The sequence below is a fragment of the Lagenorhynchus albirostris genome, chromosome 4, assembly GCF_949774975.1.
Source record: "Lagenorhynchus albirostris chromosome 4, mLagAlb1.1, whole genome shotgun sequence".
NCBI lineage: Eukaryota > Metazoa > Chordata > Mammalia > Artiodactyla > Delphinidae > Lagenorhynchus > Lagenorhynchus albirostris.
Genome location: NC_083098.1, coordinates 30,613,952 through 30,640,251, shown reverse-complemented (window position 1 = coordinate 30,640,251; position 26,300 = coordinate 30,613,952). Strand labels below are relative to the sequence as shown.

General features: G+C 44.5%; 2 protein-coding genes across 22 annotated transcripts in view; one reads left to right on the top strand and one right to left on the bottom strand.

Moving 5' to 3' along the window:
• The window catches only part of SH3D19 (SH3 domain containing 19), a 196,068-nt gene that overhangs the window by 146,041 nt on the left and 23,727 nt on the right, over window positions 1-26,300 (top strand). For 20 of the 21 annotated variants that reach the window (XR_009540253.1, XR_009540254.1, XR_009540256.1 and 17 more), the window contains 8 exons: window positions 5,809-5,924; window positions 11,261-11,322; window positions 12,378-12,642; window positions 14,990-15,058; window positions 15,235-15,375; window positions 21,683-21,755; window positions 23,022-23,152; window positions 25,224-25,279. Coding sequence is in view for 12 of the 21 variants with exons in the window: in XM_060147742.1 (XP_060003725.1) it covers window positions 5,809-5,924; window positions 11,261-11,322; window positions 12,378-12,642; window positions 14,990-15,058; window positions 15,235-15,375; window positions 21,683-21,755; window positions 23,022-23,152; window positions 25,224-25,279 (913 nt within the window). In the remaining 9 variants the exon portion in view is untranslated. The remainder of the gene's footprint in view (window positions 1-5,808; window positions 5,925-11,260; window positions 11,323-12,377; window positions 12,643-14,989; window positions 15,059-15,234; window positions 15,376-21,682; window positions 21,756-23,021; window positions 23,153-25,223; window positions 25,280-26,300) is intronic. The other variant, XM_060147747.1, reaches the window with a different exon arrangement.
• On the bottom strand, window positions 16,374-17,226 carry LOC132519554 (transmembrane and ubiquitin-like domain-containing protein 1). The gene is given in 2 exon segments (XM_060147477.1): window positions 16,374-16,407; window positions 16,409-17,226. Coding segments are annotated over 2 exon segments (852 nt in total).

The window sequence follows — 26,300 nt, the reverse complement described above, 5'->3', positions numbered from 1 at the left end:
AGGGAGGGGTACGGAATGCGGGGCGAGCCTGTGGTGGCAGAGGCTGGTGTGACGTTGCACCAGCCTGAGGCGTGCCATGTGTTCTCCCTGGGAAGTTGTCCCTGGATCACGGGACCCTGGCAGTGGCGGGCTGCACAGACTCCTGGGAGGGGAGGTGTGGATAGTGACCTGTGCTCGCACGCAGGCTTCTTGGTGGCGGCAGTAGCAGCCTTAGCATTTCATGCCTGTCTCTGGGGTCCGTGCTGATAGCTGCAGCTTGTGCCGTCTCTGGAGCTCGATTTGGCGTTGCTCTGAATCCCCTCTCCTTGCACACCCCGAAACAATGGTCTCTTACCTCTTAGGCCGTTCCAGACTTTTTCCCGGACTCCCTTCTGGCTAGCTGTGGCACACTAGCCCCCTTCAGGCTGTGTTCACGCAGCCAACCCCAGTCCTCTCCGTGGGATCTGACCTCGGAAGCCCAAGCCTCAGCTCCCAGCCCCCACCCACCCCAGTGGGTGAGCAGACAAGCCTCTCGGGCTGATGAGTGCTGGTCGGCACCGATCCTCTGTGCGGGAATCTCTCCGCTTTGCCCTCCGCACCCCTGTTGCTGTGCTCTCCTCTGTGGCTCCGAAGCTTCCCCCCCCCCGCCACACCCCTCATCTCCACCAGTGAAGGGGCTTCCTGGTGTGTAGAAACTTTTCCTCCTTCACAGCTCCCTCCCAGAGGTGCAGGTCCCATCCCTATTCTTTTGTCTCTGTTTTTTCTTTTTCCTTTTGACCTGCCCAGGTACGTGGGGAGTTTCTTGCCTTTTGGGAAGTCTGAGGTCTTCTGCCAGCATTCATTAGGTGTTCTGTAGGAGTTGTTCCATATGTAGACGTATTTTTGATGTATTTGTGGGGAGGAATGTGATCTCCACGTCTTACTCCTCCGCCATCTTGAAGGTCCTCCCCTCGAGAACATTTAAAAGCAAGTTGTTTTCTCATAATTCTTTAGACAATTAGTACAGCAAATTTTATTTTTTTGGTTTTTTTAAATTTATTTTTGGCTGCATTGGGTCTTCGTTGCTGCATGCAGGCTTTCTCTAGTTGTGGCGAGCGGGGACTACTCTTCGTTGCAGTGCACGGGCTTTTCATTGCGGTGGCTTCTCTTTTTGCAGAGCATGAGCTCTAGGCGTGCAGGCTCAGTAGTTCCGGCACATGGGCCCTAGAGCACACGGACTTCAGTAGTTGCAGCACACGGGCTCAGTAGTTGTGGCTTGCGGGCTCTAGAGCGCAGGTTCAGTTGTTGTGGCACATGGGCTTAGTTGCTCCGCGGCATGTGGGATCTTCCCAGGCCAGGGCTCGAACCCATGTCCCCTGCATTGGTAGGCGGATTCTTAACCACTGTGCCACCAGGGAAGTCCAGTACAGTAAATTTGGTCTTTACTTCTCTTTAACATTGTCTGAGGCAGAAAGAATAGAGGGAGGCTGAAACTCAGAGTAATTGTAATATCGTATGTTAGTGCCAGTAGTAAAGATTTGGTAGGAAAGTTTTGAAACTGATAGCAAATACAGTTGTATATGTCTGTCAGGAATGTATTACTCCAATGAGCATAGTCTAAATATAGCTATGTGTGAGTTGTCTGAAGGGGAGTAACCAAGAGTTATAAAAACGTAACAGTGTATAAAAATATTATTTTAATTTGTATAACACTACGGGGTTTTTTTGTTTTGTTTTGTTTTGTTTTTATGGTACGCAGGCCTCTCACTGTTGTGGCCTCTCCTGTTGCGGAGCACAGGCTCCGACGTGCAGGCTCAGCGGCCATGGCTCACGGGCCCAGCCGCTCCGCGGCATGTGGGATCTTCCCGGTCTGGGGCACAAACCCGCGTCCCCTGCATCAGCAGGCAGACTATCAACCACTGCACCACCAGGGAAGCCCCAACACTACGTTTTCATACACTTCCTTACTTGATTTTTCAGTGTTACAATAAATGAAATTTTGGATGAATTTTATTTAATAAGTCCTGCAGATACATCTGATATTATCATAAGAGAGAAGCCAAGAGGGCCAGAACTGTTTACCTTAGGCCCTAGAGATTAGAAAAAGCTGAGTATGTATGCCCATGGATGCACATACAGTGGGTTCCAGAGCAGTTCCTGGGTGATCACACAGCTTTCTCTGTGAGCCTCTGCTTTCCTTTCATTTCCTTTAGTGCTTTTGCACAGCCCAGTTGCATCCTTGCCTTTGTCTAACAAGATTCTGCCACTCCATTCCTGCCAACAGCAGAGCAAGTGTCCCAGTCCTTCACCTGCAGCATCCCAGGGTTACACTGTAGGCATCCCCTGGAATGCCATGAAACTTAGTTTAGGGGTATGGTTTCTCTATAAAATACTACCTGGAAGAATCATATTGGTTTGAGTCTGTTGATGGTTTTATTAACTGATGGCTCTAAGCCAAGTAGTGAGAAGATTGAACGGAGTTTCTATGAAGAATGAGGAGGAGAGAAAGTCAAGGGTACCAAATTCTAGTGGGTTCTCGCTTCTTAGGAGCTTATATGGTAGTGTTAGACTGAAGAACTGGTCGTATGTTTCTTTTGACAGTATTATATAGCCTACAGATCAGTGACAGGACCGCTCATCGGGTTGTCGGCCTGCTCACTGTTACCTTGTTAAAAGTATTTGCGGGCTTCCCTGGTGGCGCAGTGGTTGAGGGTCTGCCTGCTAATGCAGGGGACGCGGGTTCGAGCCCTGGTCTGGGAATATCCCACATGCCGCGGAGCGGCTGGGCCCGTGAGCCACAACTACTGAGCCTGCGCTTCTGGAGCCTGTGCTCCGCAACAAGAGAGGCCGCAATTGTGAGAGGTCCGCGCACCGCGATGAAGAGTGGCCCCCTGCTTGCCACAACTAGAGAAAGCCCTCGCACAGAAATGAGGACCCAACACAGCCAAAAATAAATAAATAAACAAAAACAAACAAACAAACAAAGCCAAGCATTTAAAAAAAAAGTATTTGGAGTTTTAATAAGCTGCGTGAGATAGAATGATAATAAATATTACCTGAAGCTCATGTGGCTTTATGTAATACAACTTTTACATTTAAATGTATTCTCCTATGTGTCAGGGTCCCCCAGATCCCCATGTTTGACGATTTGCTAGGAGGACTCACAGGATTTAGCATATAGTTGTGTTCGTGGCTGTGATTTATTATCGCAAAAGTATGCGAAGCAAAATCAGCAAAGGAAAAAGGTGCCCGGGGCAAAGTCTGGAGGAAACCAGCACAAGTTTCTAGGAGTCCTCTCCCAGTGGAGTCACACGGGGTGTACCTAACTCCACTCAGATGTGAAATGTCAATCGGGGAAGCTCATTAGAGACTCAATACCCAAGGGTTTTTGTTGGGGGCTGGTTACATGGACACCTCTAGGAATTTGGGCATGTACCAAAATTCCAGATTTCCCAGAAGGAAAGCAGGTGTTCAGCATAAACCATATTCTTTTGTTTTATCTGTTCTAGAAATGGTGCGAAGCTTCCCAAAATGCAAGTTCCTAGGTGCCAGCAAGGACCAACCTTGTAACTCAGGCCTGCTGTGTTTACTCTTTTCTACACACTTATAAATTGGATTAATAGTCCTGAAATCCTGAGAAGGGTATATTGAGAAAGCACCTTTATTTATTATCCTGACAAAGCTCCAGGAACTATTAGAAAGCTGAGTTCTGTACCGCTATATGTGAGAGAACTGAAGTGCCAGTTCCTAGGGAATTCTGTGTATATCAAACACCAGTTCCCTAGGGCTTCCCTGGTGGCGCAGGGGTTGAGAGGTCGCCTGCTGATGCAGGGGACACGGGTTCGTGCCCCGGTCCGGGAAGATCCCACATGCCGCGGAGCGGCTGGGTCCGTGAGCCATGGCCGCTGAGCCTGCGCGTCCAGAGCCTGTGCTCCACAACGGGAGAGGCCACAACAGTGAGAGGCCTGCGTACTGCAAAAAAAAAAAAAAAAAAACCAGTTCCCCAGAATTTTATTATTACGATTATTAAGCAATGCGTATATTGCTGTGGAGGAAAAAGAACTTGGAATGGACAAGAAAAGAAAGGAACAGCTTTGTGGTGCAAAACTCCTTGCTCCGAACCTGTCAGCTTCTTCCCCTGGGGACCTGTTTCTTCTGACTAGGATGTCCTTTCCCCAGATCTCTGCATGGCTCGCTCCTTCACTGTTCCTTCAGGTCTTTGCTGAAATGCCACTTTTCTCACTGAGCACTCTGCTGACCACACAGTTTGAAATTGAAAATCTGCACCTCCCCCACATACCCACACCAGATAATTACTATGTCCCTTCCTTCCCATAAGCTATCTCCTCTCTGCTTTCATATTCTTACTGCTTTGTACCCTTCAGTAAGGAAACTGCAGCACAGAGAAAATCTTCAAGATGGTGACTGAGTTGGACCATCCCTGTGTGTGTCTTAATTCCCCACGCAGCACTGCTTCTCAACTAAGAACGCTCGTCTGTCTCTAAATCATTGTTCTCCTAGGAGCTGGCCTGGGTATTTTCCCCCTTTTGAGAGTGTTTTCCTGTCTGTGGATAAAACAGCAACCTGACAAATCATCCTCTTGTTTTGTTACAGGTTTTTCATGTGAAATGGAAGCAGAGAGTGTTCATTTGAATGGGAAAAATTCCTCTCTCTCCTTTAAATGCCCGAACCAGTGAAAGTTGGCTTTAGCCTCCTTTAGTATGTTACAGTCATGCTCTCTCCAAGTGTTTTGCACACAGATTTTAATTAGCTGTCACTAATTAAATCTGGTCATCTTTGTTTTCTTCTTTTTAAAATAAGTTGGGAGTGCACTATCTCTGGGTTAAGGATGTAGTTTGGATGTAAAGTTATTGCTTGTTAAAATGGGAGCAATGAAGCCCATTAATCTGGAGCTAATATATTAGAAAACACAATTTAATTATTTGGATGGGGGAGGGTTGGATACACCACCTATTAGGAAGCCGCATGCCTTACTACAATGCGTACAGGCTTTTGGTTTCAAACCCATCTGACCATTACTAGCATTAAGACCTGGCTAGCGCATTTATTTTCTTCTCAGTTTCTTCATCTGTAAAATGGGTAGGATATTATCTAGTATAGTGCTGTCCGATATGGTAGCCAATAGCCACATGTGGCTACTGAGCAGTTGAAATGTGGCTAATGCAACTGAGGGACTGAAATTTTAATTTTATTTAATTTTAATTAAGATTTAAGTTTAAATTGCCACATGTGGCTACTAGCCAGTGGACTCAACAGATCTAGCACTTAGATTGAGGTTGGTTTGGAGAAATGTATATGAATAAAGTGCCTTAACTTAATGCACGGCCCATAGACGGTTCTCAACAAGTGCTGGCTTGCTGTTATAATTATTTAGTATTATTTTTAATCTCTATAAAACACTTGGTAAAAAGTAACCGATGCCTACTAGCTCGTCAATGTTCTGAGGTTTGCCAGAATACCTTTCTCATTTGCTTAGCTCTCCATTCTTTGTGTGCATCTTTTTTTTTTTTTTTTTTTGTGGTACGCAGGCCTCTCACCACTGCGGCCTCTCCCATTGCGGAGCACAGGCTCCAGACGCACAGGCTCAGTGGCCATGGCCCACGGGCCCAGCCGCTCCGCGGCATGTGGGATCCTCCCGGACCGGAGCACGAACCCACGTCCCCCACATCGGCAGGCAGACTCCCAACCACTGCGCCACCAGGGAAGCCCCTGTGTGCATCTGTTACAATAGCCATTTTCCTAATAGGGAACCAAGCTGTAATCATTTCATCCCTTGAAACCCCAGAAGACTAGAAATTATTGATTAATTAATTACTGCTATTTTTCCAGGTTCACATGAGGAGGATCCACAAAGCCCACCTCCTCTCCCTACTGAAAAACCCATTGGAAACACCTTCAGCACAGTATCCGGAAAACTTGGTAATGCTAACAGAACTAGAAACTTGGTAAGTGGTCATTATAGGTAATCTTAGGTTGAAGACTAAGCTATGCACTAATTTTAAGTAATCAGCTGATGTCTCAATTATTTTACTATTGGCCAGATAAAACCAATTTCTAAGCTCCATGTACTTATTTAATATTTTTTAAATTCCTATAAAATAAAAGAATTAGGCTAATTCATTGTACTTCATCATAAAATAATTTGCCCTATACCGATATTATGGCATTGTCTTTTAAATAGCACTAATAATGAGAAAGTTATTGAAAATCTCTAAAACCCTTTAATTTTTGTGGAAAGATTTAGTTCAATTATCAGGTTTTATTTAAAATACCAAATTAGGGACTTCCCTGGTTGTTCAGTGGTAAAGAATCCGCCTTACAATGCAGAGGACGCGGGTTCGATCCCTGGTCAGGGCACTAAAATCCCACATGCCGCGTACGGGGCAACTAAGCCCGCGCACCACAACTACTGAGCCTACGCACCTCATCCAGAGCCCGTGTGCCTTAAACTACACAGTCCACGTGCCCTGGAACCCGTGCACCACAACTACAGAGCCCATGCTCCCTGGAGGCTGCGTGCCACAACTAGAGAAAAGAAAACCCACACACCTCAACTAGAGAGAAGCCCGTGCGCCACAACAAAAGATCCCACATGCCTCAGTGAAGATCCTGCATGCCATAACTAAGACCTCATGCAGCCAAAAATAAAATAAATAAATAAATAATAAATAGATCTTTAAAAAAATAAAATAAAATACTGAAATAGTGACATAATTTTAAGATAATTATCATAAGAATTTGTTCATCTGAAATTTAGGAGAGAATTATTTTTTAAATTTAAAAAGTAGTGCTTTATCATGTACTTGTTAACAGATGGTGGTAAAAAGTTTTTTTTTTAAATTTCAACCTCGATACTGTTTTTCTATACTTTTTCAAATTCCCATATGATAGATTATCTTTAAGGTTTGTTTCAAAAGAAACCAGTTCTTAAAGTCTTTGAGCAAAATTTTCAGTTCAAACTTCATAATAGTTTTACACTTGTGCATTAACTATGCTATTATACATGCAAACCCATCTAATCATCTAGTGAAGAGAAATTTCTTTGAAGGAGACATTAAATTGAATTAGCCAATGTCAAGTTAATGAGATTTTTCTGTGGGCTGAATTAAAATTTAGTGATCACTTGCATTTCAAAATAGTTGGTAATAAATTTTTATTAAAACTGGGCTAGAGACTTCCCTGGCAGTCCGGTGGTTAAGACTCCACGCTTCCAGTGCAGGGGGTGCGGGTTTGATCCCTGGTCAGGGAACTAAGATCCCACATGCCGTGCAGCAGAGCCAAAAAAATAAAAAAAAAAACGGCCAAGATGACCCAAAAGAGGATGATAGGGCTCCCACCATACTATTGTTGAATGGGAAAATCCCAAATTTCCATAGAGGAAAAGTTACTTGAGAAGGTTACTGGCTTCTACTCTAAAGGGTTGTAACGAGGAATGAGAGGATGATGAGTAGGCATACAAAAGCATTCACTGAGTCATGTCATGGGCTTTGTAAACCCATAAAGCTCTATTAAAATAGTAAGTATTATTCCATTTGGTGTTAAGCAGTCCACAAAGCAACTCAAACATTTTAGAAAAAACAAGGAAAGGAAGTTAGAATAAACTAAGCCATCTGGAGAGGGACCATATTCATAACTGTTTGTGTCTCACATAAACAACATTAGGGAAATCCTGTCCTGCGCTGTTTACAAAGGGTGGGGGCCGGAGGGGGGCGTGGTCAAAGCACTCTGTGCTGTACTGTAATGAATACATACCATAATAGACACACTGGGTCTGAAGGAAGAAGAGGAGAGAAAAAGACCCCAAGTTAAATGATTTGGCTGAAGTCATGCACTTAGATTTCCAGGGCCCAAAAGTCAAAACTGTGCCTGAGAAATTCCTTTGGTTTTGAGAATTACAGTTACTGAGTGAATTTTAGATCAGAGGCCAGAATGGCTTCAGGTGTTGGGGAGGGTCTCTAGAAAGTGCTTCACCACTCTGATGACCCATGAGGAAAGGCACCGTCTTTGAAAGTTGTGTCTTCTGATGAGACGCAGGACAAAGACCCTTGACTATTTCTCCTGCCTTGAGTGCCAGGGAACTTTCCATCGCAGGACAAGGTGGCTGTAGTTGCAGAATCCCACTTTCTTCGCTTAAACGATGAGGGAATCCAGGATGAGGAACCACTGGAGCCACTGGCACTGTTCTCTCAGCAGGAGCAGACGCTTCTGTGGAAACCCAAGGCTGCCAGAGCCGCCCGCGAGGTGTCTGCCAGCCGGTGCCAGAGGAGAGTTAGGGGACGCTGCCCAGAAGGTGGAAGGAGTCACAGCTGCAGCATAGGAGATGGCTAATGAATTCAGGACGTGAGAAGTGGTACCAATTCCTGGAGAAAAAAGAGAAGGCACATCTTCAGAGGCTGCTCAGTGATTCCAACAGACAAGAATGTGGTTTTGGTAGAAATATCTGTTTTTTGAAAAAACAAACAAAAAAACAGGGAATTATTTTGAAATTAGAATATAAGAAACCATTCCAAAGAACATGAACAAAAAGATGGCTGCGGGCTTCCCTGGTGGCGCAGTGGTTGAGAATCCGCCTGCCGATGCAGGGGACACGGGTTCGTGCCCGGTCTGGGAAGATCCCACATGCCGCAGAGCGGCTGGGCCCGTGAGCCATGGCCGCTGAGCCTGCGCGTCCAGAGCCTGTGCTCCACAACGGGAGAGGCCACAGCAGTGAGAGGCCCGTGTACCGCAAAAAAAAAAAAAAAAAAAGATGGCATCTGCAGGGCAGTACAAGCCGAAAAACCAACTTCACCAGGAGCTAAAATGGTTACCGGAACACATCAGAAGCCAAAGTTCAGGGATGTCAGAGCTAGAGAAAAACTACAAGAAGCAGGTACAGAGGAGCTCCATTCATGTGTGGACTATTGAAGAGCAGGAAATCCCTAATCAGTAATCTTCCAAAGACTGTCAGCAGAACCTGCACACAAACCTGGACTTTAGCAAACACGAGACAGTGGCTCCTACAGGAACCAAGCCCCTACTCTCAGTATTTGACATGTCAGGTGCAGCAGTGCCTTTTGGAATGTGCCTAACATTCCCGGGGGATTTGACTGTGCTGCCTTTTTTGCTGATTTATTTTTGCTCATTATAGAAAATTGAGAAATTTAAAATATATTTAAGATTTCCCATAAAAGTAAAACCAATCAGAGAAAACTATATTTGGTACAAGATTTGCATTTTATGGTATGTGTTTATTAAAGTACACCATCTATAACTTTCCATGTCAGATTTATATATCTATATTTTTAGAAATCTGCCCTTAATTATTAAGGTGTCTAACAACTGTAATTTTGAGGAAAGCTATAACAGTTCCTACCTATCTGCTAGAGTGTTTTTCTCTTGGCTTGTTTGTTTTAATTTTAAAGGCAGCCAAAGAAATAAATGAGTTTTTCAAGTATCATAGCAGTTATTTGTCAGGGGGCACATAGGCAACAGTGTATTTATAAGGCATGGACGATAGCCTGGAATATTGCAGGGTTTATGAGCTGGTGACTTGCCTCACTACATTAACTGAGTTCATTAGTGAAACCGAGTTTTAAGGGCAAGCTTAATTTGTTTTTCAAAATGGGATTATAAAACACTGAAACATATTCACGTGATCGCAGTTATTAGCAATTAATCATTTGGTATTTAAGGAAAACTTGTAAACATTCAGTTTGAATTAAAAACCATACAAGTGAGTTTTAACTCATTTGTAAGATAAGAAGGGGGAAAACAGCCTGAATTAGCCCAAAGATTTCCAAGCTATAGTTAAACCTCTTTTACAAAAAAAGGCAGTATATGGGCTTCCCTGGTGGTGCAGTGGTTAAGAATCCGCCTGCCAATGCAGGGGACACGGGTTTGAGTCCTGGTCCGGGAAGATCCCACATGCCACGGAGCAACTAAGCCCATGCGCCACAACTACTGAGCCTGCGCTGTAGAACCCACGAGCCACAACAACTGAGCCCACGTGCCACAACTACTGAGCCCGCGCACCTAGAGCCCATGCTCCACAACAAGAGAAGCCACTGCAATGGGAAGCCCGTGCACCGCAACGAAGAGTAGCCCCCGCTCGCCACAACTAGAGAAAGCCCATGCGCAGCAGCGAAGACCCAACGCAGCCAAAAATAAATAAATAAGATAAATCAATTTTTTAAAAAAAGGCAGTATAATTTTAAAGAGCTGGCATTTTTCCCTCTCAGGTGGTCTTGGAGAAATATTATTTCCTGGAGGTCAGTGGTGAGGGCTTAGAAAGTAGGAAAGGTGAAAAAAGAGACTCAATCAGAATTAGAAGGATTTAGTGAAGACTTTTCCCTAAAAAACAGAAGTCTTGGCTTTAAGATCCTTTGACTTCTCATTCAACAGAACATCTGAAAATGTTTTCCATGTATTATACTCATTTCCCAATCCCTGGACCATAACATGTTCGGAAAACCTATTTAATTAGCACAGTTTGAACCCCTTCTGAAAAAATCTTCTTGTTGATCCCCATACTTCCAATTTCTCTCATCTACTTTCAGGCCAAAACATTCCAACTCTCCCTATCTTTTGTTTTTCACACTATCCCCCTTTGCTTTTTCCTACAAAATTCTTCTCAGTACATCCAACCCCTTTGCTGTAGTGGTACAAACTAAGCTGTCTGCTTTCTTGGGCCTTTTCTGTTCTTCCTCACATGCCTTCCTTTCAGGCCACCCCTTAAGCTTCTGTTGTGTTCCACCTCCTTCCAGTTCAAAACCCACCACACAATGTGGAAACCATCCAGTATGAGAGATCTGCCTGTTCTAAGCAAAACGAACTGATCACCACCTCACTTACTGTGTGTTCAAACTTAGGAGCACTGCATATCTTAAACGTTGTCATGGGATAGATAGCTGCCATATTTTTTAAAAATTCCATACAATGTCTGCTTAAATTGCTGCTGTGTAACCCAACATGATTTAAACAGCATCCTTAATTCCTCAGAACATGCTGGATGTGTAACCATGCAGTGTAGTTGGTTGGGCTGGTGTCCACAGTAGCAGGACACCCCCCTCCGTGCGCCAGCCTCTTCCTCTCTGTTTTCACTTGCATTGTGACATGGACAATGTAGGTAGGAGTGAGAAATGAGTTAATATTGCTTAAGACTAAAAAACTCTTTTAATCTCCTTTCTGTAATTCAGCTACATTTCCACTTTATAGATCCAGCCCAAAAGCTGTCCATAATTCCTCTTGAAAAGCTCTTGTTTCAGATTCATTTTAACTAAAAATCATTCTCTGATACTTGCAGGAATCTGACCATGCTGGTCAGTCAGGAGGTTCTGTGCGAGGACCCCCAAGGTTGCCACCGAGGTAAGTAAGCATGGAAAAACTTCTAAAAAGTCAGTTAGAGAAAAACTAATGACTCCGAGACTGGACTCTCTTTTCTATCATGAAAACTGAGTGTTGCTGGCCTTCGATCTTCTTTTAGAGATACATTTAACTCACAAATTCACCCAGGCCACTAGCCCACAGTCTGCTTCTGACAGCAGGTGTAGGAGTCTCTGCTCCTTTTTTAACGCAATCCAAAAACTGACAGAGCACAAACATGGATATCTATTACTTTTCCTCAAACAAATGAACAAGACTCCTTTCTGAACCTAAAACTCCACTTCTGGAACACACACGCGCGTATACACACACATACATACCTACACACACTCGCTCGCTCTCTCCCTGTTCCCAGAAACCAGCCTGGTTTTTGGCATTTCCAAAGGGAGACAGGCCTCATGAGCTCAGAGGTGACCAGCCCTCCTGAGTTCCAGGGCTATTTAGACAAAAAACTGTGATGTTATCATAAGACATTACTATGTTCGACATTATTTTTATCATAGGGATTAAGGAAAGGCTTTCAAAGTAATAATTGTCCTGTCCCATTTTCAGAACTAGCTTTCTTTATATTAATCTAAATTAGTGTTTTAATATTGATTCCTATAACATGAATATTAGGGGAGTTTGACGTACCTTTTCTAATCATGTACAAGACTCCATCACATACACCTGATATCTTACTATAAGCTTTTCATCTCAGACTTTGGTAGAAAGTCCTTAGTTTTCTGAAACAGTCATGGTGTGTTTAAGAGCAAATGGAGCCTTAAAGAGCTCATGATAGTAAATGCTTGTTTGTCTTGAACTAATGAATATGTAGTACAAGATAAGAGGAAGCTAGAACATCATGGCATTTCTTCAAATAATATAATGTTTAATGCAGCAGTCATTTGCTAAAAAATAGCATAGCCTGCATGTTTCATTAAATGGTATTTACACTAGCAAAACGCTGTGTGTGTGTGTGTGTGTGTGTAAGAAAGGACAAAACAGAACCTACTATCGATCAAATACTGACTCACAGCTACCACGTTGACTTTCAGACCTGTGAATGGAAAAGGCGTACTAGCTCGACAGCCTCCTCCCAAGGGGGCCCCTGAGAGACCACCTCCCCCAAAACTTCCTGCAACCAGAGCAGCAGATAAAAAGCTGCCTTTTAATCGGTCTTCTTCTGACATGGATCTTCAGAAAAAAACAAGTAACCTGGCGTCTGGACTCTCAAAAGCCAAGAGTCAAGTCCTTAAAAATCAAGATCCGGTGCTGCCCCCTCGCCCCAAACCAGGACACCCTCTCTACAGGAAATACATGGTAAATGTAGCTTTTAAAAATGTTTGTGGTCAAGAGGTTTGTCCTAAAGTATACGTAAGATCCTTATTCCTTAGAAAAAGATGATGAGACAACTGTGGAATTGCCCCTTGACACTGAGTGCTTTAGACAAGTAGGCCATGTTTAAACCTAGGTCTTTTAAAACAGGGTTTCATTATTAGGAGAAATATAGGAAAAGGAAGTAGGGCAGACAAGGATTGCAACCTGCTGTCTGGCTTGACCAAACAGAAACTCTGAAAAACCTGACCCAGTAGGTTACACTGATGGGAGTATCTCTGCCAGATATTATATTCGTATCTTGATATATATATAGTTTATATCTTATAGCTGCCTTGCCCACAGAGTAAAATTTGAAGTAGAAAGTTCTTATTAAAATGGATGGTTTTTCCCTCATTTTCCACTTTTGTAAACCTGATTATCATGGTCCATTTAATAGTTACCAGTTAGAAGTTTTCATCAGTAATTGAGATAGTTGAGATATTAATTTTGTTCCCTTTGAATGTTTTTCTCATCATATGACCTTAAGCCTTTGTCTTCGGAGTTGATGTGCTCTCTCTATTTTGGTCAGGTTAACCTGATGAAATCTAGAACAAATTAAGATGATAAGGAGAGCAGGGGTGTTGGCACTTTTTAAAACAATTGTACAACAGTAGGTCTTAACAAGAACAGCAATTATTCATTTCATATTGTTCTACATTTCCATCACTGAGCTGGAAATTGTTTTCACTTTAAGCAATTTAGGATTTTTTTCATCTTCCTAAGGGAAGGGTGTAGACAGATAAGAAGGAGGTAGGATATTCATATATATTCATATTCATTTAAACTGATAAAATTTTAATTGCTAAAACCCAGGGGTGTACTTTGGGATAGGATACTTAAAAATAATGAATAAATAAAAGCAGTAGCTGATGTGTTGAATACTTATAAGCCAGGCATTCCTCAAAGCACTTTATGTATAAATAACTCATTTATTCCTCACACCAACCCTGTGAAGTAGATACTATTATTATCTCTATTATACAGATGAAGAAAATAAGACTCAGAGAGATTAAGTAGCCTGTCCAGGGTCACACATCCAGTAATGGTAGAGCCAAGATTCGAGCACAGACTGACTGGCTCTGAGCCCATGCTCTTTACCATTAGGCCATACTGAGAAAATACCATTAGGCCATACTAAGAAAATAGGGTTAGTGGGGCTTCCCCAGCGGTCCAGTGGTTAGGACTCTGCGCTTCCACTGCAGGGGGCACTGGTTCAATCCCTGGTCGGGGAACTAAGATCGCGCAAGCCATGCTGTGCAGCCAAAAACAACCCAGAAAATAGTGTTACTAACTGTAAAGTCTCTCCTTGCATTGGCTGTCCCGTGTCAAGAGCCTCATTTGGGGGAATGAGATTTTGCTTATAGGTCTTAGCATAGCGGTATAATGTCAACAAAGCATTTGAACAACTCAAAGAAATTAATAAATTCAAAATGACGGTGTATTAGTGTGTCTCTTTACGAAATAATTCCTTAAATCCCTCATTGTTCCTGTGGCTGCCCCACCATTAAATTGCTAACCAGGGTAACCTGGGTACCTTGGGCGCCCTGGTGCTCTGACAGAGATGCTGGGGAGCAGCCCCCCAGGGCCACACCCTCGTACTCTACAGCTTTGCTCCTGAGTGCAGCCTCCCTTTCCTTTTTGGAAGCGAGCTTGTGTGATCCCATGTCCTGGGCATGCCTTTTATATTGCACAGGCCCTCCGACCCGCGCTCAACAGCCAGAATTTACCAAGGCGGGGGGAACAGAGTTCTCTGGCCAGAGTAAAAGCCATTCTAAGATCAGACAGGGCTGAGTGGACCGGGAATGACTGAGGTCAGGCAGTGAGATGGGTTTAAGTAGATGCTTGTACCAGAGCAACTGCAGGAGCAGATGAGATTTAAGGCGGATGGAAGCGGCCAGTCCAACCCCGCAGGGGAGGCACCAGTCCCCTATCAGCCGCCCCTGAACTAAAGGCCGTGAGGTCAGGTGCTGAGTGTTTACCCTTCCGACGCCCTGGGGACTTGGTGGACCTTGTCCTGTAGAGCAGAACTTCCTGGATGTGGTTGTTAAGGGAACTTTAGGCCACCTTCAGCTGCCAGGGTCCTGTGGGCTCAGCCCCAGGCCCCCGAGGACTCTGAGCAGCCTGAGAAACGGCAGCCCCACCAACTAGATCCCGAGCTTGAGGAAGCCGAGTGAAGAGCTTAACTGCGGGAGGTTATACTGCAGGCGAACGTGCCAAATCCCCACGTGATCAGCCGCTTAGGACGAGGTTATTTGATTGTGAATAATCCTTTTATTGGTTTATGTTTAAGCTGTCTGTGCCTCACGGAATTGCCAGTGAAGACATTGTCCCGCAAAACCCTGGAGAACTTTCTTGTAAGGTAAAGTAGAGCTCTTTCTTTACTGACTAATGTAAAAAAAAAAAAAAACTTCTGGCCTCTGTTACTGTTTTACACGTTATTATAAATGCTTTAGGCTCCAAAGATTAAAATGTGGAAAAAGTAATAATGTTTTATTAAATAATAATTGCTTCAGAGAGTGATATCGTACCTTCCAGCGTGGGGACGTCCTTGTGATACTGAAGCAGGTGGAAGGTAATTACTTGGAGTGCCGGAAGGGAGCCGCCGCTGGCAGAGTTCACCTGTCTCACATGAAGATCATCACCCCACTTGATGAACATCTCAGAAGCAGGCCGAACGTGAGGAATTAATATTGTACCGCCTTCATATCACACGTGGCAGCACATTTCATAGAACTATTAATTATAGCTCATTCTCAGGTTTTTATTAGCACGTTTATTTTAACCAGAGTAAAAATTGTGGTAGCGTTTTATTCCATTTTAAGAGTAAATTACTTCTGAGAGACTTGCCACTACCATACTAATCACTTTGATACAGAGTGACTACCATGTGTTTTGCCTTTCTCGCATCGTGCTGACTTACAGCAGCCAGGACACTCAGTCATTAATTTTCAACCGTGAGAGCTGTTTATTTTTGAAGTAATGTAAACATGTTTACCAAAGTACTAGAGATTAGTTTTCTAACAGAATGGATAATTATTTTAAAGGCGGCCCTAGAAATGCTAAGCCTGACATTAAAAAATACTTCCCTTTAAGATTTAAGCTTAATATAAACCTCATTTCTCTGCTTATAGCCCATAAACATAATGAAATGAGATGTTCCAACAACCTGAAGTCACAATTTAGGCCTAACAATTTGTCGAGCCTGGGAGAATACAATGATTTTTTTTTTTTTTTAAACTTCACAGTTATTTAATCTGCACATGTTCCAGAGAACCCCCTCCACCCCTCCCTCAGTCCTGGAGTCTCTAAATCAGCCCAAGGAGCTGTCAGGGACTAGAGGAGGCTGGATTCTCAGGCAGAACACAAAGAAGGGCCCAGGGGCGTGGCCCAGCTCTGCCCAGCACCGGGGCAGCAACAGCAGCTGTCTGACCCAGAGGAGCTGACTGTTAGTGGGTGCGGAGGGCCAGCTGCCCCGGGGGATGGCCCAGAGCCATGAAGGTCACAGGGAGGGGCCTCCACTGGCCCCTGGAGTGCTCTGCGGCACAGGGCTGGGCTCCAGGGTAGCGGGAAGAGGCAGGTCCGAGAGGCAGGCCTAGGCAGACAGCAGCTCCCGCCGTGTCATGGGGAGCAAGGTCCGGAGGGGCCAGCAACACTGCCAAGAGCCCGTGGAGGCACTACGGGCGGAACACGGCAAAGGCCAGAAGACTGGAGCAGGGTGAAGCCGGCCAGACCCAGAGTGGCGGTCTGGGGAAAGAAGGGCCGGTACTGGATCTGGCAGTCCCAGAGCAGCAGCAGCTGGCCACCTGCGGCCAGCCCAGAGGGCACTGGCTCTGACCCCGGTGGGCAGGGTGGGTGTGGGGGACCCTCCCGAGTGAGCACGTGGCAATGGAGAATGCAGTTAGGAGGGAGGTGAAGGCTGCCCAGGGTCTGGGTGTCGTCTTCTAACAGCTGCCCTTCGTAGATGAGTCGCACATGCTGTTCCCGGCCAGGAAATTGGGTCCTTTTCAGGGAGCCGATGGTGTCATGGGGCCAGGCCCTGGCCACCTGCTCTGAATCGTTGAGGAATTTCAGCCGAAGTACTAGGGGCTCCTGGGGAGGCTCTGGAGGCGGCGGCGTTGCTGGGAGCCCCACGCCAGGCTCTGGCTGTGCAGCCTGACCTCTGCATCTCAGGCTGGGGGTCTCGGCTCCTGGGGCCTCCCCTCCGATGCTGTTGGTGACTGCCATGGCTCCTCTGGGCTGTGTCGGTGTCGGGGTCCCTGACGGCTGGGGCAGCGGGTCAGCGCCCTCGGCAGTGTGTGTTGAGGCACAGGCGAGAGCCAGCACCGGAAGGCAGGCACGCACCGCGAAAAGGATGGTCACCTCATCACCCACCCCTTCGGTCAGGGCCACGGCACCTGCCTTGCCCGCTGCACTGCCGAGCTGGAGAGGCACAAAGAACCCGAGAGGGGCTGGCTCACCCGCCAGGAGCCCTCTGAACTTCGGGGGCCGTCTGACCCCACCCCACCCCAACTCTCCCACAGTCCTCATAGCTCTGCCCGCATACCCGAGCCCCGCCTTGGGACACAGACTGCTCTGACGCCCCACGTACCCCTTCCTGTCACCAAATCCCAAGTCATTTTTTGTAACCTGAGATCTAGGTCTTTAACCAGCTCCCCAGTTCACCCAAACCCTATTCCGAGGTCGGGGCCTTGACCTTCTAAGCGACTCTCCCTTAAATTCAACCCCCACCAAACTGCACCCCAAAGCTTACCTGTTCTTCCCACCCAGGTCATCCCAAAGTTCACCTCCTACTTCGTCTCGTTGACCCAAAGCTTATCTACTCTTCCGTCCCTAAAGTTTCTCCAAGGGGGAAAAAGGTGGTCTCTACACACGCCCGCGCACGCGTGCACACACACACCCACACCGCCTCGTTACCATTTACCCAAACCCCGACCCGCTTCCCAAGGCTTCCCCACACCAAACGTCAACCTGCGCCCTTTGGCAAACTGGAACCTCCGAGGGTTGCCACCCCCCGCCCAACTCGGCCCCTCCTTGTCAGCTCACACCCCAGCCCGAGGCAGCCCGACCCCGCGCCTCCCCTGGAAGCCTCTCCACACCCAGCCTGCTGCAGGACCCCAGATCTCGCCTGGGAATCTGAGACTTCGCCCTCCCCGCCCCCGTCCTCCATCACCGCTCCCATCTTCCCGCCCCACACACCCATCCCCGAGAGGTGGGAGCGCCAATATAATGATTATTGAAGGTCGTTTGTTCAGCAAGAAAAATGCCATTGGACAATTTATAGAGTTATATATATTTATTTTTATTTTATTTATTTATTTATGGCTGAGTTGGGTCTTTATTGCTGGGTGCGGGCTTTCTCTAGTTGCGGCGAGCGGGTTTGTTGCAGTGCGCGGGTTTGTTGCGCACTACTCTTTGTTGCAGTGCGCGGGTTTCTCATTGCGGTGGCTTCTCGTTGCGGAGCACAGGCTCTAGGGGCATGGGCTTCAGTAGTTGTGGCATGCAGCTCAGTAGTTCTGGCTTGCGGGTTTTAGAGCACAGGCTCAGTAGTTGTGGCGCATGGGCTTAGTTGCTCCGCGGCATGTGGCATCTTCCCGGACCAGGGATCAAACCCGTGTCCCCTGCAGTGGTAGGCGGATTCTTAACCACTGTGCCACCAGGAAAGCCCTAGAGTTATACTTTTAAAAGAGCTTCTTAAGATATCCAGTTAAATTTTCACCATCTATTAGGTAATGTAGCAAACATGAAAAATGAGACCCATCTGTCATTTAAACCAAGTAAAGTACTTCGTTTGTCATTCAGCCTAGTTTTCATAATCTCGTCCAATTCTTTCTTCTTAGAAGGCAGCTTATCATTTGAGGTTTGCTTAGAAACTAAAAATTTGAATTTCGGAGAGCAGCAAAGCTATGTCTTACGCTAGTTGCAGCTGGGATACTGAGATTTCTGACTTGGGTCCACACGGGGAGGGTTCTTCTGTTAACTCGTTTTCTGTTTTGATGCAGCAGTAACATCTGTCACCGCTCTTCTTCCTCTCTCAGAGCACACTGATGGGTAACCATGGGAGTTGTACTGTCAAAAAGCTCTCCTCGATGAAAATAGAAGCTGAAAAACTTACAAGTTGTTCTTTTATAGAAGCCCACAGTTTTGTCCACTTGAAACATTATCATACTCAGGCTTGTGCTGTAGACTGGCAGAGAGGTGGCCGCTGAGGGCCGACAGCTGGTGACACTAAAGTGGAGCCTCTCTTAGGCTCTGGGTCATGGCTAACAGGACATTTTTTTTAGAAAAATAAAACTTACCTATTTGAAAGCTTAGTTTTAAGGTAAATATTTCTAAAAATGTGTTATGCTTTCCCCTACCTGAGTCAACAGAAGGCACTGCAGAGTATCAGTTGAGGCTGGGCTGTCAGAACTGGGAGGCGGGGGACTGTCACCTCACTTGGTTCTCAGTACAGACGCGGGTTTCAGTTTCCCTCCCACTACCTGAGGCGGTGATTTGACCTCTCTGAACTTCATTTTTTTAATATGTGAAATAATATGTATGATAATTCCTCACAGAGTTGATTATACAATTGATTTATCATTATGATTCCATTTATATTAAGTCCAGAATAGGTAAATCCAGAAGGTAGATTAGTGGTTGCCCAGGGCTGAGGGGAGGGTGAGTGGGGAGAGACTGCTGATGGGTGGGAGGCTTCCTGAGGGAGTGATAAAAATGTTCTAAAGTTAGATTGTGGTGATGGTCACACGATTCTGTGAATATACTAAACCTAGGTGCACTTTAAATGGGTGAATTTTGTGGTATATGAATTATATCTCAAAGGCGCTTAAAAAATTAAAGGAGCTAATTAATGCATATCAGGTGTTTAACACAGTGAGTAGTGCATAGTGGGTGAACAGTGAATACCAGCTTTTTTTTTTTTTTTTTTTTTTTTTTGGCGGCACTGCGCGGCATATGAGATCTTAGTTCCCCGACCAGGGATAGAACCCATGCCCCCTGCAGTGGAAGTGCGGAGCCCTAACCACTGGACCGCCAGGGAAGTCCTGATGTTAGCTATTCTTTTTACTCATTAGTATTAACCATTATAGCCATACTGTCATACTAGAAAGAGCTTTGAAATATGTTGGATTTTCCTCCCAGATACCCACCCTAATGGTATGGTCTGAGTTGTACAGACCCCTTGGGCAGCCCTGTTCACCTGTGCCTCTCGCCCTTCATCTGCCAGGCCAAGGTGATGAGCAGCATTCCAGGGGTAGCCATGCATGGAAGGCAGAGAAGGGAAACTGGGAGGCCCAGGTTACTATCCCACCTCTTCTACCTTCTCAGGCTTGTGTTTAGATCTTGGTCCATCTGGAGGTTCATGTTTGTGTTTGGTGTGGGGTAGGCCTCTGACTTTACTTTTTCCAGCAGATGGAAAGCCATCTAGCCTAACACCCCTTAGTGAGCGGTCATTCCTTTTTCCACAGATGTAAATCAGAAAAAATGAAAACCACACATACACACATGTAATAAATTGTGTAAATAATAATTTTTAAAGCCCTCTAGGCTTAAAATATCTCACAGTTCCTTTCCACAATCCCTGAAATTCCCATAATGCCCATTTATTTAGGGAAAAGCGCTGAGCATCCTCTAAGAAAATGTCAATGTTGCTTTGGTAAACTAATACACTGAGCTGCCATTAACTGTTCCTCTATTACCATTCAGCTGACATGAGAGAAGACAGCGTGCCTGTGCAGGTGCGTTTTGACTGATTCAGAAAAGAGTCGAGCAAAGGTGCTGCAGGGCAGAAGTGGAAGGAGTGGACCTCGATCCCTGCTGAACATCATGGCCAGGGGATGGGCGAGCCCTGAGGGGACAGGAGCCATTGAAGGAGGGAAGAGAAAAGAAAGGGCACAGGGCTTCCCTGGTGGCGCAGTCGTTGAGAGTCCGCCTGCCGATGCAGGGGACACGGGTTCGTGCCCCGGTCCGGGAAGATCCCACATGCTGCAGAGTGGCTGGGCCCGTGAGCCATGGCCGCTGAGCCTGCGCGTCCGGAGCCTGTGCTCTGCAACGGGAGAGGCCACAACAGTGAGAGGCCTGTGTACCGCAAAAAAAAAAAAAAAAGAAAGGGCACAAAATTTGCCTTCATTTATTCCACAGGTTTGCCAATGTTATAATTTCAAATAATATCCTTCAGTCAGATTTGATGATGATGATGTGGATTAGCCTGTCTCTTCATATAAAGAAACTAAGAATAACAGCTGCCTGTCAATAAGAAATGGTCACTCTTCAAATTCAGCTTCTCCTCTGGCCAGTCTAAGCACTTGGTTAGATGGGCAGAGAATACTGAATTCTCTTTGCTAGTTTACTTAGAATTACTGGTGAATAAACCGTTCAGATTAAATAGGAAATCCAGGCCAGGCATGGGAGGTAGCGTTGGCTTTCCAATTAGAGAAAGCATTCAGTTAAGTGGTAATAAACGAAATGGATTTTAACTTTTTGTGAATTATGCTTTTGTGGAAGTCATTAGCTCTTTTCATTACAAAAGACGAGAGCATAAATTGCAGAACTTCTTTCTTTTCCCATCTTAATGAAGAGACTGCTTTTAAGGCTCTGTTCTTAAGGTTTAGTCCTGATCACAGTTTATGGGAAAAGTGACCCTTGAAAGGTAAAAAGGTCAAAAACCACTACTTCAGGATAGAATAGGTACTGCTTTAAAAAAAAAGAAAAATTAAGTAATTTCCTTTTGTTTTACTCTCTTGCTTTAAAAAATGCTAAGGGATATTATAATTGAGAGTTATTTCTGTTTTCCTCTGGCAAGGACACATGCCTTTTCAACCTGGTAATGATTCCCTTGTGTGGCTCAACTGTGTGGTTTGCATCTTGCACTCATAATGTAATTGTGTCGAGAGGACCCTAATGAGGAAAAATAAAATGGTCTCAGAGTGAATAATAAATCCAGCGTCCATCCTGCACACTCCATTCACCGCCCTGTTTTCCCCCTAAGGATCCAAGCCACGCTCAGAAGCCCGTTGACAGTGGTGCCCCTCATGCTGTCGTTCTTCATGATTTTCCGGCAGGTAAGGACATAAGTAATAAAGTGGTAGAACCTTAGGATCTGGGATCAGGCATCCTCCCCAGGTTAACCTCTCAAGGACATCCTTCTCATTTTCTGCACCAGCAGAGCCCTGGACTGGAGAGGTCATCTCATCCATCACCCCACCTTCAGGAAAAGTCAGCTGTACTCAGGCATTCCAGAAAGCTTAGCTGTAATAGCTTTGCCTTTGAAACTCCCTGTGACAGAGAGAGGAGGAGTGTTTCCCTTACAAATGAACAATTAGCAAATTGCCTACCAAACTTTTTCACTCTTTCAAAATGGGGTACCAAATACCAGTTATAATGAAATTAATTTGAATTTAATAAGTGGAGTTCTTTTCTCCTAAGGGTTGTAAAACCAACACACATAGCTCAGCTATTACTTATGAAATGAGTATAAAATAAAAAATAGGGACTTCCCTGGTGGCGCAGTGGTTAAGAATCCGCCTGCCAATGCAGGGGACACGGGTTCAATCCCTGGTCCAGGAAGATCCCACATGCCGCGGAGCAACTAAGCCCATGTGCCACAACTACTGAGCCCACGTGCTGCAACTACTGAAGCCCATGCGCCTAGAGCCCGTGCACTGCAACAAAGAGTAGCCCCCCCAGCCACAACTAGAGAAAGCCCGCATGCAGCAACGAAGACCCAGCACAGCCAAAAATAAATAAATATAAATAAATAAAATAAATTTTTGTAATCAATTTTTAAGTACCTTTTATATCCAAGGCTACAAATAAAATAAATTCCTGATTTATTTATAACCTGTTTTTTATCCACTTGGTAGACTGATTTTTATTTCACTGTGAGTAAATTTATTTGCAAAAGAGCTGTAGGACTCCCTTAGTTAATATTTTGAGATTGAAATGATTTTTAAGCATGGTTGAGAATAATATGAATATTATACCATGTCTATAAAACTCTTTTCATTGTTAAAATATGTATTCAGCAGAGGGTTTATATTGACACAGGAAGAATCCTTGGCCAGCACAATGTTTTGTGTGTGTGTGTGTGTGTTTTAACCATTTCCTATCAATCAGTGCCTGGTAAATATATCTAATTTGATCTTAAAAGAGGAGGCTCATAACAACGATATCCAGGAAAAAATAATATATTTTTAAAGTCAATTTGATTAGTATAACCTGTTCTCAGAATCAGTAGAACATACTGCCTCGGTGGACAGAACTAAATGCTACTGTAATCAGATCTGCAAGCAGGGTAATTCATCATACATAATTATTTTATGTTACAGAGCAAGTTGATGATTTGAACCTCACCTCAGGAGAAATTGTTTATCTTCTGGAAAAAATAGGTACAGATTGGTACAGGGGGAAATGTAGAAACCAGACTGGTGTATTTCCTGCCACCTACGTCAAAGTGATTGTAAGTAGATTGTGCTTGTTTAAATTGGTCATATATTCAGTGAATTCTGTGTAATTTGCAGTTTGGGAAAAAAATAACCAGAAGCCTAGATTCTTGGGTTCTGGTTCTCTCTCTTCCATTAATTCATTTGGTGTTTGAAAAATTCAGAAATAAAGGTTTGTTCAATTAGATACTAGTTAATTATTCATATATTATGGAGTATTAGCACTTAATGCTTAAATGCTATCTGAAATCCTAAGGTGAAAAACTACAGGTCCACTGGTGAATCAGCTATTCTTGGAGGGTTGATAAGCACTTGAGGGTATATGTTAAATCTTTGCAACATTCAGCAAACAAGAATTAAATGAGGGGCTTCCCTGGTGGCACAGTGGTTGAGAGTCCGCCTGCCGATGCAGGGAACACGGGTTCGTGCCCCGGTCTGGGAAGATCCCACATGCCACGGAAAGGCTAGGCCCGTGAGCCATGGCTGCTGAGCCTGCGGGTCCGGAGCCTGTGCTCCGCAACGGGAGAGGCCACAACAGTGAGAGGCCTGCGTACCGCAAAAAAAAAAAAAAAAAAAAAAAAGAATTAAATGATACTGGATTGTCCTGAAGGAATGTTTGTTCTCTGAGGTTATGGTACCACTTCTCCTTTTCTTTGGAGTACATTTCGATACTGGTTTCTTTCATCCTTTCCATTCCCATTTATTTCAACCTTTAAAAAAATAGATTTGGGAATACCAAAGTACTTTCATTGGAGGTAATGGTCCATTAATGATTTTTCACATAATAATTCCAAATCTGACTGGGAAACATATATTAAAGTGTCCGAATTTTATACACCCTCAAAGCCTAACTTGTGTAAGTAGAGCCCTGAGTGCTAAGCCCGGGTGGCTGAGAAACATGGGGATGAAATCAGACTGCCACTTGAACGTTTATATCAGTAGGAAGAGAATGACTCAGTCTCTAATATAACTTATCGATACTGGAACATATCAATAAACCTGGCTTAAATAGTTGAGCATTAACTGCTTGGCGGGGTGGGGGTAAGAAAATGATTTTCCATTACATCAGAAACTTAGCAAACAAATATAACAGAAAACCTGTATTTTTCAAGTATGAATGAGGTTGAGTCTCTTGAATTATGAAATGTGGGTCTTAAAAATTGTCTGGTATATAAAAATACCCTGATTCTTTGGAGAAATCCAACCACATTCTCTAAATTAATATTAAAGAGTAATGTTAGTTTCAGCACTCTTCCTCATTTTTCTTCTGCCCAATGTAGCAGTACTTTAAAAAGCACAATTACCACACTGAAATCAATCATACTGAATTTGCCAGATTATTGGTGTAAGTGTTATTTCTAAGCCTGCAAGTTTAAAAAATTGTTTTAAGACTTCGAACTTTAGAAATTCATTAAGAAGGGCACTGATTTATTTAATGTAAACCTCAAAGCCTTAAGTAGTTTTCAGACTTATAGTGCATTATGGTCAAATATTTCATCACAACCCAGTTCTCTGGAGCCTTGTAGATGAGTTATTATATAAAGTGCTCGCCTCTTAGTAGATGCTCACTGAGTACTAAGTCCTCTCTTCCTTCCCTACTCACGTTGAAGGGGAAAAAGTGTTCCAGGGTTATGACAATGGAGAGAATCCACAAGTTTGATTAAAAGATTTTATTTTAGGGTCATGAAAGTATTGCAGAGTTCTACCAATACCAACAGTTTGAATAGGTGTCTATGTAGTGCCTGATGCCTAGTTTCTATCCTAAGCCCTCCTCACCTGAAGTTTTCAACTTAGGGGATAAGGGGTAGAGTATACTCAGTCAGGGGTAGAACGATATTATTGTGCTTATTCCAGCAAATAAGAGGATTGATTGGTTATTCAAGGAAGGCTACATCACAAGTTACGCATATTTTTAAAAACCCAAATTCTGGATTTCATACCTTTGTAGCACCTGTGGTACATTTCGTCGGTTTAACACCTAGCTAAACTGGCTAACTTCAGTCATGAATTTGCTAATTACTTAGCTTAAATTTATCTTATTAAAATCTGAAACAATACAGCTGTTATCTTGATTTTTGTCTTTACTAGACTGATGTTCCAGGAGGAAACGGGAAAAGGGAATCCGTCACATCTCATTGTGTTAAGTAAGTTTTACTTGTGTTGTTTTGCACAAGATACAAAGGATGTGAGCATTTATGTCATACAGAATAAACACTTCAGATGTATGATTATTCAGATTCTCAATGTGTCTTTTTAATTATGAGGAAAACTGCTTGTTTAAAAATTCTGGTGAAATTGCAACATGCTGATAGAAGCAACTCCCCATATCAATACAGGCCATATAGACAGGCACAAACAGTCTATCCCGGTGCGTCCCACAGCCTGGCCTCACTCGAGCAGAGAGGTTTCATCATCCAGGGCATTTTGTGTTGGCCTTCTGCTGTTTATCTACCAACAGATTTCTAGAAGGTTCAAATATTTTTGTCATAGTGTTAGGGAACCGCTGACCGAAACCACCCACCTTGGCTAGGCACGATGATAACCACTTGTACGAGCTGTCTCACAACAGGAGGTCCTGATAAGGAACTTGCTGCTAACCAGGAGAATTCAGGAGGGGCTGAAAAGAGGGAAGAGATACCAGCCCATAATATGTCTTGTAAAACTAACTAGAAGAATTCAGGAGGGGCCAAAGGGAGGGAGGATACACTAGCCCATAATATTGTCCCACCAAAGTCCCAGAATCCCTCACACTGGAATCCATCTTGGCTGAGGATGGGCGCACCACCAGGAAGGACCCTGAGTCAGACTAAATATGGGCCAACCAAGATGACTGGGAAGAGACAACCCGGAAACTAACCCCATTACCATAAAACCTGAGACTGCGAGCCACGTGGCAGAGCAGTTCTCCTGGGGTCTCTTACCCGCTGCTCTCCACCCAGGCGCCCCTTCCCAATAAAGTCTTTTGCTTTGTCAGTACGTGTGTCTCCTCGGACAATTCATTTCTGAGTGTTAGACAAGAGCCCACTCTTAGGCCCTGGAAGGGGTCCCCCCACTTCCTGCAACAATAGAAAATATTTAAACCTGACAGAGGGACTTCCCTTGTGGTCCAGTAGCTAAGACTCCATGCTCCCAATGCAGGGGGCTCGGGGTCAATCCCTGGTCAGG